This window comes from Ciconia boyciana, chromosome 9 (genome assembly GCF_034638445.1).
Source record: "Ciconia boyciana chromosome 9, ASM3463844v1, whole genome shotgun sequence".
NCBI classification, from domain to species: Eukaryota; Metazoa; Chordata; class Aves; order Ciconiiformes; family Ciconiidae; genus Ciconia; species Ciconia boyciana.
Genome location: NC_132942.1, coordinates 10542749 through 10557990, shown reverse-complemented (window position 1 = coordinate 10557990; position 15242 = coordinate 10542749). Strand labels below are relative to the sequence as shown.

The 15242-nt window shown below is 45.8% G+C and overlaps 1 protein-coding gene across 11 annotated transcripts in view; it reads left to right on the top strand.

The window, feature by feature from the left end:
* UIMC1 (ubiquitin interaction motif containing 1) overlaps positions 1-15242 on the top strand; it is a 40308-nt gene that overhangs the window by 2303 nt on the left and 22763 nt on the right. For 8 of the 11 annotated variants that reach the window (XM_072873695.1, XM_072873694.1, XM_072873697.1 and 5 more), the window contains exons 2-4: positions 2522-2679; positions 9743-9833; positions 15016-15140. In XM_072873695.1, coding sequence (XP_072729796.1) covers positions 2530-2679; positions 9743-9833; positions 15016-15140 — 366 coding nt within the window. In that variant the 5' untranslated portion in view covers positions 2522-2529. Of the gene's footprint in view, positions 1-1239; positions 1361-2521; positions 2680-9742; positions 9834-15015; positions 15141-15242 lie in introns of all 11 variants that reach the window. The other 3 variants (XM_072873693.1, XM_072873692.1, XM_072873696.1) reach the window with 2 other exon arrangements.

The window sequence follows — 15242 nt, the reverse complement described above, 5'->3', positions numbered from 1 at the left end:
TTTCTTCCCTCAGCTATACCAGTCTGTCTAATAAAAGCTATTACTGCTCTGCTACTCATAGCCTCAGACTAGCACAGCTATGAGTGACTCTTACTTGTCTTGTTCCCTTAGTTACATTTACAGAGACTCTCTTTGCCACAAGTCCCTCATTTTCAGAAGTGTTGTGGGAGTTGTGTGGTTACATCTCTTACATCTTTTTTTTTTTCCCTTTCCTTTGAATGTTGAAGGTAGGTGACTCATCATAACTCCAGCTGATATTTCTCAGTGATCTCTTATTTAGCGCAGTGCATCAAGCAGAAGATGTATCGCAGAGTCAGAGGAGAGCTGGTGATACCAGCATGGATTTTAAAAAAACAAAACAAAACAGTGTGGCAGTTGCTTGTTGCTGTTTGCTTTTGTTTCGGTGGTAAAAAGGTTTACAGGCTGTCTGTCCAAAACCAGAGTGACCCTGCGTAGGCTCACATACTGGAGGCGTGGGACTCTCCAGTGCTCCTCCCCATCGTCGTGCCAAAACGCCTGTCTGTGTAAGTGTTTTTCTTCTGATAAGGGAGTGTTGCCCACTGCGATGGACGCCGTTTGTGGGGGCAATACTCAGCAGCTGGGTGTGAGGCTTGGCTCATCTCTCCAGGCAGAGGGCAAAGACACTGGTTGGAGCAAAAGATAAAAAGTGGAGAAAGTATAATGAGGACATTCCAACAAGAGCTGAGTTCAGCTCAGCTGGAGCAGAACAGCTTTGTTTTGCCAGAGCCAGTGCTTTTCCAAAAGCAGTGCTTGTTTTTATTTCCCCTTCCTAAACAGACAAACATTTGTGGACTGCAGTGGTGGTTGCAGTCGATCTGGAGCTGTACATGCCATTAGTACAATATTCTGTCTTCAGAGGGCTCAGCAAACCTTCAGTGCAAATCATGACTCACCAGGATAATAATCTTTTGTCTCTAGGCATGTGTGTGCATGTATTTGCAAAGGAACGGAGGCAGACAGGCTAAGGGAGCTTTTGAAGGCTGCAGGTAGTAGGAAGGGAATGCATGTATTCCTCTCTCAGCCTTACCTTGCTGCCTCGGACTGTAGATGGAGCAGCGCACTGCTGTTCTTAGCGCTGACGGGGATTTTGAACTTCTTGCTCATTAGTATTTCTACACACAGCAGCTGTTTGCAATTTTGTGGTGTTACAGAGGAGGGTTTGGCTCTATACTGGGTAATGTAGGGTCTTTGTTGCATCTTCTCTTACTCTTATTTTAGATCTAAGCAGCACATTTGAGCTATTTCAGTGATCTTGAAGGAAGGCAGAATGATCCTGTGGAAGGACACTGGTCTGGGAACCGGCCAACTTGACTTGCATTTCCAGCTCTGCTGTTCTCTGGTGTGTAACGAGGGGCTTGTTGCTTAACCGCTCCGCACATGTTTAATTCTAACTTAAACAGAGCTGATCGTGCTCAGCCTGCTTTGTAAGGCTCTTTTAGATCACAGTTCAGGAAGCGCCGAATGTTGTTGTTGCGTTATTTGCCAAATGGTGAATAAAAGACAGGAAAGGGTGGTTTAACTCTGTGTGCTGTCCCGCTGCTCTCATTCGCCGAGATCTCTTCCTGATCCTCTCGTCTGAGTCCTTTTTGATCAAAGCAGCTAACGCTTGCTGTGCATCTCTCTCCAACAGTCTATGGGCTGGCAAGGAAAGGAGACGCTGAAGTACTAGCTTGCATTGTGTGGGCACCTGCCCTCAATTGTGCTGTTCATAGAGCACGCAGGTTTGCACTAATATGCTCAGCAGGTTTCTCCCTGCTTGTAAAGTGCCTTCTTTAATACGAATGGTTTGGGCATGTCTGCGCAGAGGACTTCTGGAGGCTGATGCTCATTGAGAAATCCAGGCTGCGAGATAAACCTGTTGTCTTGTTTCCAGCCTGCCTACTGCCATTGCCTGCGTTTTCCCTTTTCATAGTGCTGGTGCAGCCTTCCACAGAGCTGCTGTGCTGAGAGCAAAACAGCATCCTTTGAAGAACATGCCTTTCCCTCTTGTCTTGTTGAATATAAAAGCTGACAAATGGCTGTGCTGCGGTGGCTTCTTATTCTGGCATGCAAGTTTCAGCTTGATGCGCTGCCACAGCCTGGTTTGTTCTGCACCAGGATGGTGAAGGTGTGGGGCTGAGGAGGGGAAGTTAGGGGTTGTGTTGGAGGGTGGGAGACCTGCTGTGAAGTGATGCTTTGGAGCAGTTTGCTGAGGAGCTTTAACAGGAAAAGCTAAGAGGAAAGCCTCATTGCTTTGGAGCAAGGGCATTCAGAGTGGCTTTGGTCTGTGTTGCTGTTCCCCTGAAACTCCTTTTTAGCAATCAGCTATAATAAAGTATTCTTAACTAGATGAATGGTGACTAGTACATGTGGCTCCCAGTAATGCTAAATCCACCACGCTTTCTAATAAGGTTCTAATGCCTGGGGTATTTTGCCTAAAAATAGCAAAAAAAGGATGGCTATTAGGGGAAATCTAAATCAGAATGAAATAAATGGCTTTTAATCTTTCCCTCTGTTTCAGAGTGAAGGATGCCGAAGAAGAAGAAGCCCACAGAGGGCTTGGACTCTCGAGGTCAGGATGGGGAGGAAGAGGAGGAGGAGAAGAGGAACCCAGCTAATGCCAAGAAGAAGCGCAGTTTTGTGGATGCGTTTATTGTTATATCTGACAGCGATGGAGAGGTCAGTGATCGGCTTGTGGTGTCCAGAGCCTGTGCTGGGCCCTGCTGTTGCAGGAGAGTGCCCGAGCATCCCGCGCTGTATGTGCCGGGGTCAGGCTTTGCAGAGAGGGTATTGTGCTGTTCCTTTTCTTACATATGAGATGAATCAAATCCTATTTGACTAGGAAATGAATGGTGTGCTTCATGAGGGTGAGTTATGAGTCTGGGATTTGATAACCAAATCCTCTCAGAACTGAATTTGAAACGTAATTTAAAAGTAACCTTTCTTCAATCCCTTTACAAATCTTTTTTTCATAATTTTTATTTGATTGATTTCCAGCTAAACCATAGAAACATGATTCTGTATTATGTGCAAATAGATAAGAAAATGATTCAGAACACAGGCTTGCAAGTAGCTCAGACACAGCTGGTGTCTGGTAAACTGATCCTGAATTACAGAAGCCTGAGTTTTTAACCCACTTCCATAGCGTGTAAAGGTGAACTGTGATGTAGGTGTGCCTGGCTAAGACATAAAGACTCAGATCAGTGATCCCTAGTGTCATCTTACAAACATCAGCCTTACCCTAAAAGATTGAAATGTCTGCGTCTGTTACACTGGCGTTGGAATGAGTGCAGGATCTCCCGCCTGGGGGAAACCCAGAGCCCTGAGAATCTGTCCTCAACTTAGTGAGGTACACGAGAGGAAATTATTAGAATCAATTTTTTATGTATGACTGTTAAGGCTTTGCTCTGTCTTGCCAGTGACTGGGGATCCTAAGCTGCTTTCTTTAATTCCACCATTTTCAAAAGCATTTCAGTTCACTCTCAAGCTGTAGATCTTAAATCAAGTCCCTTTCGCTCCCACATCTGCAGTGTGCTTCTCTACAATAAGGCGATTATCATGTGAGGAGGGGAAAAGCACTAGAAATAAACAGTAAGAAGCTGTAGGGCAAATGATATTGGATGTTTTTTCTTCACATTGTCTGAGTTCTTTCCCATTGGGAAATTCCCTGAAAGAAATGGAACATATGGCAGTAATAGTTCAGTGGGGTTAAACCCTTAGCTCTGCAATATGCTAAGTTAACTTCAGATGTCTGCTGCATCACTGGCCTTTATTGTGAAATCTATAAGGAAAAAAGAAATCAGCAGCTATAAGAGCTGCTGCAGTACATAAAAGATCAGGACCTGTTATTGTCTGCAATTATTCATCTCAATGTGCACGTATCTGAAAAAGAGGAAACAAACGTCTCTTAAAACACATCTATAAAAAGGTTAGGCTCCCTGACTGTTCTGTAAGTTTGTCTATAAACAATAAATTCTGATGGCATAATCGGTCATATTACAGAAAAGGATATGCTCAGAGAGGCCGTTAAAGAGCCAATTAGGTTCTGTTTAAGTGACAACAGTTCAGTCAGTTGAATGAGTGGATTTATTCAGTTCAGTCTCTTTCTTTCTGTGAGTCATCAGCTTCCAGATCCAGTGCCACAGTCTCTTGTCGTGTTGTTTTCTGCAAAATCAAACCCAAAAATGTGATTTACTTGGGATCTCAAAAAAATAACTGTCTGGCTTCTGTAACTGTCTCAGCTCTTCAGTGTACATCAAGTTGAATTTCAATTTCGAACCTTGTAACTGTTGTTCTTGCTCTAGTAAGACCTTGTTATGTGTTCGAGAAGAGGTGTGGGAAGCTCAGATCAATAGCAATTTTAGAGAACAATACATTCTCAATTAATCTTGCATCTGTTAGGACATGGTTCCTTATGAATCAAAAGCTACAAGGACAATTTGGGCATCATTGATTCAATGGCTTTCTTCCTTGGCAGTCTCTTGGCAGGTATCTATAGAACAAGTCCCTAGTTCTGCTTCCAGACCAGCAGATCTTGTAGCAGCTGCACCTGGAAAGCCTCCAGCTTCTCACTTTTGATGATCTTTGGCAGACTGCCTCTCCCAGGAATTTTTCAGTCATGCTGGATTATCAAGCTCATCCATGTTATTTTGCCAAGTTTTCTTTCTTTGCTCATGTCTATACTGTGGCATCTGCAGAGCTGCATCACAAGGAAGTTTTCTGGACATGGGGCTTTCTGATCTCTGCTATATATAATCCTGGATTCAGGAAACACTTCTCTTTTTTTGGGAAGGGTCAGACAAAATAAGAACAGTCTCTCTGGCTTTGTGGAAACAGGAGGAGATGACCTTCTTTGTGCAGGCTGTGTCTCTGAAACACAGACATGACGAATGGGCAAAGTGGTTCCTGTCTCCCCTGACTGTTTAAGTCCTGCGAGGAATTGGTTGCCCACGCCAGAAGATGGGTGGTCATTCACAAATACACAATATTTCAAACAGTGCCCAAGAAAGCTGTGTCCAACCATAGTGACTCCTGGTCTGTCTCATGAGCTGCCTTCTTGAATTGGGCTGTTGATAAAGACTCTTTGACCCCCAAAGTTTTCTGAAGCCATGTCTGAAAGGTGATTGCCACCCAGCAAGAGGCCTGGCCAAGCGTGAGCGTTGAGCACAGCGAGAGGCCCAGTACTTGGGCTAACCTGTTTGACTGATCTGCAGCCTTCAGTGCGGTTGATCCCCAAATGCTGCTGATCTGCTGTGGGACCTTTCAGAAGGGTCTGTTTTTCCTGGGTAGATCCTTTGAGAGCTTTGAAAGTACCTGCCTCCACTTGTGGAGTTTGCATGAAGTCTCACAGTCTCTTTCTGCCAGATTCATCAGCTCTGCCAGCCCTTGGGGAACATGACAAGACTCCAGGGTGACAGTGCCATCTATTTCTGCATGGCATCCAGGGCCTGTCTTCCCTTTGGTGTGGAATGTCCCTTTGCCTGAGTATTCCTGTGTTTGGAGATACTCACAGCCTGGGTAAATAGCAGCGTGTGTTGATGTTCCAGATCAGATGTTGGTTTTGGTAGGAAGAAGGAGGTGTGTTTGGGCATCAGCTGGAATACCCGGCCACCACCTTGTCCTGTTCTCCATCAGCTGTGGCAGTGGGCACTCGTCTCGGGACCAGGCATGACCTGAGGGACATCTTGCTGTGGAGAAGATGGTGCTGGAAACATCACAGCTAGGATGGCACTGCCTACCTCATACCGCTGACCATCCGAGTGAAGCAGAGCCACGTGGGAGTATCGCTGCAGCACCCCGCTGTTCCCACGGGCTCTGCTGTGGTACCGAGGGACACGGTGCCTCCAGTTCCCAGAGGAAAAGGCAGCATGAGTGTGCTCCCAAGGAGGCTCGGTGGCTCTGCTGTGCTCACTTCTTGGAAATCAGATTGGTCTGAATCCAGGCTCCTCGCAGCCCGGTAAAAGCCCTTTTTTCTACAGAGGCCTCCCTCCCCTGTGTCAGCAACTACACGTCTGGCACAAGCCCTGTTGTGTCTCGTTGTTCAAGTCTCCACTTCCAGCAGGTTTGTTCTAATGAGCTGAAAGACAGAGCAGAGCTGAAACAGATTCTGAACTGAAGTCAGAGACTAATAAAGTAGGGTGTGATATTAATATCAGCAGCAGCCTTGGCTAAGGCCAAACGTGGCACTTCCAACATCTAATTGGCTTTTAAAAATAAATTAGTCTGGTTTTCATCTGCTTATTTCCCATGCAGGATGTGTGGTGTTTGGCTGTGCCCTATTGTTAGATGGTCCCAACTGCCATTGAGCAGTAAAATTACCCAGACCTTTTGACTTTGCAGTCTGCACTGTTAGCTATGGAGACATTCTTCTGTAGCCTTTCCTTCCCCAAGTCAGTAGAAGCTGATTTCTGTGGTTTATGATGTGGATTTGAGGGAGCAGGATGTGGGAGGCTAGCTACTGGCTTCCATTTACGGGCTTTTAGAAGCAAGTGGAGCTGTATCTGTTTCTGCTGGCAGAGTCAGGTTCTCTTAAGTATGTGCAAAAGCATTTTTAAAACGGGAGTTTGATTTCCTGCTGTCTGGTGAAACCAAGCAGGTTAAAAAAACAAGGAAGAATAGTGGCTGCCTTCCATTAAATGTGTAGGGAACTTTGGAAACCCATCTTTTTCTTGATCTGTGTACAATGCTGACAGTGGAATTGCTCATAAGAGAGCATCATAAATTAAACTGCAGATCCTGACACACAGGAAGAGAATTTGGATTCCTTCTGGCCATTATGCTTTAAATTGACGGCAAAGGAGAGGAGATGCTATCCAGGCTGGCACTGAGCAGAGGTGCACAGTTCCCACCTCGCCTCCGCTATAATAATTAGTTTCCCCTGGAAGTTGTGTGTTGGAGATGACCTTGTAACTAAGAGTATTGCCTGCAGTTTGGGAATATTTTAATTGATTATTTTTGGACTAGTGATCTTATTAGAAAGGCAGTTGGTTGAGTGGCCCCCTGAGTTCCTATTATCCTTGTAGACAGATGAGCATTAAAAGGTTGGGTCAGAAAGAGCAAGCCCTGTTGTCTTCTCTGAATTTTCCTGGCCCCTTCTGTTTCTACTATCCATGCCTGCATTTATGCAGAGCACTCCGGGGCCTGTGGGGCTCTCTCCCAGCAGAGGTACAAACAGCCATAAATCCTAATTAAAAGGTATGTTTTATTTTCTGGGTTTAAAAATAAAGAAGATTTAAGAATTCTTGGAATTGAGATGTGTGTATATATTTTGGCCCATCAGGATTAATTGGATTTGCTTCACCGGTTAGCTGTACCGCGGCTGTTCGGTAGAATGCTGCTAAGCAATTTAAACATCTTTCTCAAATGTATGAGGTTCGTACAACACGTGTCCTGCAATAATTTTGCTCCTGCCACTGTTGTAAATGTTGAGATTCTTCAGGACCCAGCACGGGGAACCGAGGCACATACTCGGCTGCGTGGTGAAACCAGGCAGCCCGCCCGGCACTGGGCATGCCGTTCCCTTCCAAGCCCCGGAGGTGTTTGAGCCCCATCTTGTCCTGTGGTGCATATCGTAAATGTGTGTCTCTGTGCACAGAGCAGACACTGGCAGCCATGTAAAGTTTGGTGTGCTCATAAATCACATCCATGCCCTGGAAGAGAGCTGCAGATGAGAGTGTCAGGGTTGACCTTCCAGCAAGTGCAAGAGTGATGAGGGGAAGATTGATGCTTAGAGAGAAGAGCTGGGGATTTACAGAGCCTGCTAGGATTAAATTGCCCCTGTCTTAAGCTGGAGTAGGTTTAGCACTGTTAGACAGGGCTTTGGGGGAGAGCGGGAGAGCTGTTGCTTAACCTCATCCAGCATATAATCCTAGCGTGATCCTGGTAACGATCCCACAAACCGTTCCCCACTCCCTTAGGTGTGAACTGCCTGCAAGGTCAGCATGGGGCTGCTGTGCAGACCAAGGCAGGGTGATTTGGAGTAGGACAACCTGTGGCTTACGGAAAGCTGGAGAAAGGCGACATGCCAGGGCCCTGGAAGAGAGAGGATTTCACCTGCTAAGCGTGAGCTAGACAGGCTCAGAAGTAGAGAGCATCCATCTTCTAGCAAGAGAGAATCTGGCTGTGAAGAAGCCTTTTGGAGACAGAGGGGCAGATCTTAGAAACAGGGTACCAAAACCAGGCTGGGTGGGGAAGGGAAGGAATCAGTCAAAGGAGAAAACCCTGAGGTGTGAGCATGAGTGTTTGTGGGGACTTGCTGAGCATGATTGCTGCCTTGTTGTGAGCTGATTCTTAAATCAGTGGAAGTGAGGAATGGAGTAGGTATTAAGGCATGTAAAAGCTGTAATGTATTAGGGTTTCAGGAAACTACTTAATAGTACATCTTGCAAAATCTTAGTTGGATAAATAATTCAATTTGGTCTAGAAAGTAACATTCCTGGATTGAAATCATGCTAAAAGACTGTCAGCAAAAGCTGGTGATGAACAGAAGAGAGGCTCATTTGGGGGAGATGTAAAGCTGAGGCCAAGAGGATCAATATTAGGTCGGTGTGTGTTTTAACATCCTCATTAATGATCTGTAAGAGGGAGCAAGTGGTGTATATACATTAATAAAATCTACAGATAACACTAAAGCTGGAGATGTCTTGAACAAAACTCAGCATAGAGGTGCAGTCCAATGGACTTCACAGGTTCAGAAACATGGGCAACAGACAGCAGAAATAGATTCAACTTGAAAATAAGCAGTGTATCCATTTGCATTAAAGTAGCCCAAGCCGCATGCCCTATCTTGAACCCCCCTCCTGGCACAGGGGGTGGTATGAGGGACAAGCGTGTGGCCAGTTTACCATGAGTCTTGTGGACAGCAAAAACAACTGCAGCTGCAGATGGAGCCGCGTGAACCCCCTTCCTGGCCAGGCGTGGGTCTCTGCCTGAAACACAGGGTTTGATTCTAATCCTACCTGATTTAGAGAGACAAATTGGAAGAGGTCCAGTGCCAGCCTTCGGTAATGTGTACACCCTCGCTTAAGCCGTTAGGACAGCAACTTGCATAAATGTGTGCCAATTAAGCCTGTGACCATTCTTGTTGCAGTCGGTGTGCTTAAAGCAGAAAGCACTTAGGTTGTTCGTGTGGGTATTATTCTGGGAGGCCTTGAGACGACAAATTTCTGAAGTATTCAAGCTTCAAAAATGAAACACTTGTGGCAATACAATGAGAGAATAGCACCAGGATTAAATACAGCTGGCTCTCCTGCCCTTAAGGTGCATTAGCATGGGTCCCCAAAAATGGTTAGGATTCTAGTTTTGGTCACCTAAAATTGTCTGGGCAGAGTACTAGAAGCTGCGTGGCAGGAAACAGTCCTGGCTTACAGGTGTGCCATATTCAGTTATAAAAAGGTTTTGTTTTTCTCTTTTGAGTGCTTACAAATACCAATGTTTTAGCAAGGCCAAACAAATTCTCTCTAAAATCATAGGCAGCAGGTGCAGTGCATGGTGGTGACTGGCATGAAGTCTATTGTCTCTCCTACTTCTCTGTTTATGTCAGTCTGTAACTCTTTTTGCTCTTTATGCTTATCACACAGCTTTTAATAGTTACAGAATGTGCTTGAATTATGTTTGAAATTCAAATTTCACACAAATAGAGGCTTGTTCTTGAACCAGTGTTTGTGTCTGAGTAGTGGGGGGGAGGGGGCTGGTAGTATTTTGTACGTATTACATGCACTCACCATATTTTTTTCCATTACAGCAGGAGTCAAAGGAAGAGAGTGGATTGCAAAAGAAGAGAACAAAACAGCAGCTGGAGAGAACGAAGTTTGCTGCTAAAAGAAAAATTGCACGTAGGTCTCGAGTGTGGGGCTGGGGAAGTAGACTGGTGCTGAGTAGCTTCTGCTGTTTGTGTTAGAGATTATTTCCCTGGCAGAAAGGCTGTGATGTGGTTGGGGATGCACAGCTCTCAGAGAATACCCTTCTCAGGGGTAAAATTTGCCTTTCTGAATAGGCAGACTGTCACTTGTTTGCTCCCCAGGCAGTGTGTGCGCAGACTGGTGCACTTCCAGAATAAGTGTGCGAGGGTGTCGGTACCTCACCGGGTTTCAAAATTGGTTGAAGCCAATCTGAAAGCACTGTCAGTCATAAACTGCTTTCCCATTCAGGCCCCTCTGCTGCTGTCTCTCCCTGAAACGTCATGATGCTCTGACCTGGCAGTCGCAGCTCAGGAAAGATCTGAGTCGCAGCTGACAGTTCTCTGAAATCATCATCTCATAGCGTGGGGGCAGCCAGAGAAGCCAGCAACGTTGGGCATCATAAGGAAGGGTGTTAAGAACAAGAGATTTGTTTTACGTCATTTTGCTGTTATATAAAGTGTTGGCGCACCCACATCAACAGCGCTGTGTGCAGTTCTGGTCTCTGCATCTCAAGGACATGGTGGAGTTAGGGGACATCCGGAGAATGGCAACCCAAGCCATGAAGGGGAGGAGCAGCTGCCTTATGAGGAGCGACTGGAAAGCCTGGGGCTGCTCCATTAGGAGAGGAAGGTGGGATCAAAGTTCACATCAGGAAGGTAGTGCCTCAGCTGAACACAGAGCTGTTGTTTACCAGCTCCTACAGCCAGGGTGCAGTCGGTGGAAATAGCAGGAGATAGATAGGTTTAAAACAGGTGAAGGAAAGTAATGCTTCACACAGCATGTAGTCAACTCCTGGAAGTTTTTGTCACAGGAGGTTGTGGAGGGGTCAGTACCAGCAGCTTTAATAAGGGATTAAATGCATTCATGGACAATAGGTCTATAAACAGATGCTAAAGAGAACAGGCTGGGATGTTCCCACTCATATTCTGCAAACAGCACTTCTGAATGCTGGGGATGTACAAGCAGAAGGGACCACTGAGCATGGCCAGGCTTGCCTGTACTCCCCGTACAGCACCACTTGTTACAGCAGCCAGGCAGGTGGACCATTGCTCTGCCCCAGTGGATCCACTCTCCCGTTCCTGTGCTCTGCAAGGCAGCCGTCTGTCTAGCATGTTAAATTCAAAATGTTTTAAAATGGGAGAGATGATGTCTCCTGCAAAACCCAAAGCAATCACTGAACAAAATGGAGCACGCCAGTGCTCCGCAAGCAGCAGCAGTTGGGCTTGTCAGTCCTCAGAGGGCTTGTGTGAATTAAATTGTTTTTAATAGAGGCCTAAGGCCATAGCATGAAACAGCCTGGCTCATTGTGGGAGTTGAAACCCACTGTGCGTGTCCTGTGTCGAACAAGTAAGATAGCAAAGTCAGAGATGGGGGAAGAGTTCTTTTTTTTTTCTTTTTCTTCTTTTTCTCCCAAAAGAAATGGAACACAAAATAAAAGCTGAACCCCCCTTGAAGATGCCGTTAAAACGTGACCAAACATATGGTGCTAAGAACAGGGAGCTGCTGAAGTTGGATGTCCTCATTGCATCATTGAGTGCGCTGGGTTTCGGGAGCTGGTGCTGTGAGAAAGGTGTTCAGTGTGCTCCAGAAAATCCACGGGAGACAGGGCTGGCTCTCTAGCCATTGTATAATGGAGGAGTTTTGCTGCGTTTCTAGACAGTGAAATTCTTGATAATAGTTTTTTCTCTTCCTGGGGCAAAAGCTGCCTTTTTTTTTAGTGTGCATGTCTGCCGCCTCAAAGCGCAGGAGGTTGGGGGTGCCTGGCGCTGCTCGGTCAGAGAGTGGTCTCTTGTTTAAGCATGTGTGATGGTGGGTCTGTTCTCTCATTTATAGGAAGCTATAATTAGACTTTTGGTGTTTGCTTTTAGGCGAATTAAGATTTGAAGTAGTAATTATTTTTCTCAGTGTCTTTAAACAAATTCTTTGAATTGCGAGGCAAATTGGTCTTTTGTAAAGATTCGGTGCTTCTGGGTAGAGCAAGTTCTTTCTCCTCAAAACTGGAAAATTTCAGATATTTGCAGGCTCTGGTTATAAAGCGTATCCTCCCATTTTTGCTTTGTTGTGGTTTTATTCATTTTAACCTAAAGCCATAACTAAAATATATCTGTGACGTTTCATCCTGACAGGATAAATGGAAATACAAAACCTAAAGAAGTCTCTCTCTTTTTCTGGAGGAAGTCAGTGCTTTAAAGCACATTTGAATGTTTTTACTGTAATTGCACTTTGGATATGTGGAAATACTGAGATCCTGCATTTCCATTATTTTTGAGTAAATCTCTTATTAGTAAGTGTTAGAACTACAACTAGTGGGGTTTTGCATCTAATTCACTTTGCAAATGTCAAAATGGAACATAAATCGCTTAGCAAATTGCCGTATTAGCATTTAAAAAGGCTCTGAACCGGTTTAATTTGTATAGGGCTGCAATGTCTTAAAAACAGTTTCTTCCTGACCCCTCCTTTCCATCTGTGGGTTTCTTGGATGCCCTGGTCCCTGGGATTTCGTGCTGCGTTGGGATGGACGTGAGGTGAGTGGATATTGGAGTGTGAGATGCAGAATTCCCAGATGGAGGTGCCGGTGCCTCCCCACCCGGCAGCAGGGACGGGCTTCTGCGAGGCGTGCGATCTATGTGAGCTGACCGTCACGGAGTGTGTCTGTCCAGATGGAGAGGGGTCGTTCCTCCCAAAGGCTGCAGGAGCCCCTGCCCCGCCGGCATGCTCCAGGAGCATGGCTCGCCTCCGCTGCACGCTCGGCGCTCGCTCCCGAAGCGCTCCAGAGATCTGTTTGCACACACCGGTCGGTGGCTAACACAACACTCTGGATTTCTAATCATCGTAAATTATGACTGTTGCAATCAACATCAAGTTTAGTAAAACGCACGGTGCTGAGAAAAGATCGGACATGGAGCACAAAATACTATCAGCTCCAGACCGCTCAGCTTAAAGCAGGTCAGGTCTCCTGGAAGGCATGAGCAGAGCTGCTCTTTGCTTTCCCCGCCGTAATGCCAGGTGGATTTAAACTCGAAATTTCCTTGTCTCTGGAGCACCTACTCAACTGGAACGTGCACTAAGTGCATTTTGTTTGTCGCTGGTTTCTTTGCCAGAGGCAGCATTTGTCTGGCACATTCCCTGTCCCCAGAGGGGAAATTGCTGTGCCAGGGAGGGAGAAGAAAACAAAATGTACAGTAGTAACTCGCCAAAAAATGTTTCTTTTTATTAAGCTTCATGGATGTTCATAGCTTGAACTGGTGAACACTCAGGCCCCCATTTTAGTTTAAGCACGTGGAAAGTCTTCTGTTGTGGGGCACTGATCACGTGCACTGGTTTTCTTGCACATGTCAGAGTTTGCAGGATCTGGCCTGATTGCTGTGATGGTTTGGGCAGGGAAACAAATCAGCACGCGCTTACTGAATGCTTGGGAGGTGTTTGTTATTGTGGAAACGGTGTGTATTACTGCTGTTCTTCGGGACAGGAGCTGCCTTCATACACTGGGCTGTCGTGTGCTTTCCATTAAATGATGCATTTTTTTTTTCCCTGGTCCCTCCTGGCTGTAACATCATAGCGTGACTTTGTCCAAGGACAAAAGATCCCCATGAGCCCTGAGTGCACTGCAGTCTGCCTTCACTTCAACCTCTTTCTTAATTTTTAAAGAAATTGCCCCCCCCCCCCCAACCTAAAGCTAAGTGCTGATTTAGTAGGACATGTAAAGGAATCTATGGCTGGTAATCAGAACAGTCCAAAAATGCTTCAAATCCTGCTTGGGTGGGGGAGAACCAGCCTGCCATTAGCAACAAGCTGGGGGAAGGGCAAAGCAAAGGCTGCTGCTGTGTGGATGCACCTCAGTGCAGTCGTGCTGTGATGCACAGGCTGTGCTAGGACCAGTGCAATCCCAGGCTGCTTCAAGGGAGGCTGTGCTGCTGTATTTTGGTGGCAGCTGGTAGGAAGAGGATGGATTAGAAAATGGAAGCCTGCAACTTCTGAATGTGTCTCTATCTAGGGAAATGTCTGTGTCTGAAGCTGGCTGCAGTGAAGGCATGTTTTGTGCTTGGGCGGCCTTCCTGTTCAAATCGTGTCTCCTAAAGCTCTTCTAGCCCATCAGAGAGCAAGCCTTTTGGTTCATGCATGAGATGGCGCGTGCAGGATTCTGCCTGAAGGAGGGAGCGGGTTTTGAAGGAAATCTGTCAATTTGTTTCGAGTGAGAAGATGTATTTTTCAGCTTCTGAGAGTGCTGTTGAGTTCTTTACCAAGCTGCGCTCCATTCTGCAGGCATTGCATATTTTAAGCATAGTGAAAGTGTTGGATTGAGTCTAAGTAAATAAGTGTTTTCCAAAGTAACTAACTGCTTTGTTTCTAAATAGCCAGTATTGACTTCTGGTTTGCTCTGAGTGAGGAGTATTTCAGGAATAATTTTTCTGCTGAAATAGCAGTTACAACTATAGGAAACCTGTTTCCCATGCATGACTGACTTACTGATGCAGTGGAGTGGTGATGTGAGCAGAAGGGGGATGTATGCATGTGAAAGATCCTCCATAATACCACCGAGCAAGTAACGTTATCCTCCACAGAGCTTTCCACCTGCGACTCAGGGTGAACAACATGTAGCTCTTTTGCTCTTGAGTAGGTCTCCTGTGGTATTGCAGGTATCTGTGTGTCAGAAGGCAGTGAGACATGCTATTTGGCTAGTAAAAAAGTATACTAAAGAAGATGTGTTCTTTATCCTGCCTTGCTGCTGAGCCTTTACGATATAAAAATGAGCATGCTTTAGAAATCTGTCCTTTTCCTCTCTCCTTGATCGTGTGTTCTGCAGCTGTAGAGTGTGTTGTTTGATGAGAGCAAATAAAATGTCCCGTTGCAGTTAACATACCCAGGGAGCTGGGGTTTAGATTGCTGTAGAAACCCTAACTGAACTTCCTGACTTGGGTTACTTTTTTCATTTAGAGTTGCCTGCTCCGGTTTTGGTGACGCTTTTTCAGGAAAGCTGGGGTTTAGATATTTTGCTCTGCATTCCTTCTGGGGAGGTGGGACCCTTGGACATCTCTCCCAACATGTTGGATATATGTTGGGTGTTTACATACACCTGCAGCTGTGACTTGACATTATCCTTTTTCTTCTGCTGTAGAGATGACTGAAGAGGAGCAGTTTGCACTGGCCCTGAAAATGAGTGAGCAAGAAGCCAGACAAGTGAACTGTCAGGAAGAGGAAGAGGAGGAGCTCTTGAGGAAGGCCATTGCTGAGAGCCTTAATGTAAGTGTGCTTCTGTGAAGAGGCTTAGTAGGGTTCTTCAGCAACATTGCTTTCTGCGCTTGCTTTGCCACACTGCACAAAGGGGGCCTAGCTATTTCCAGT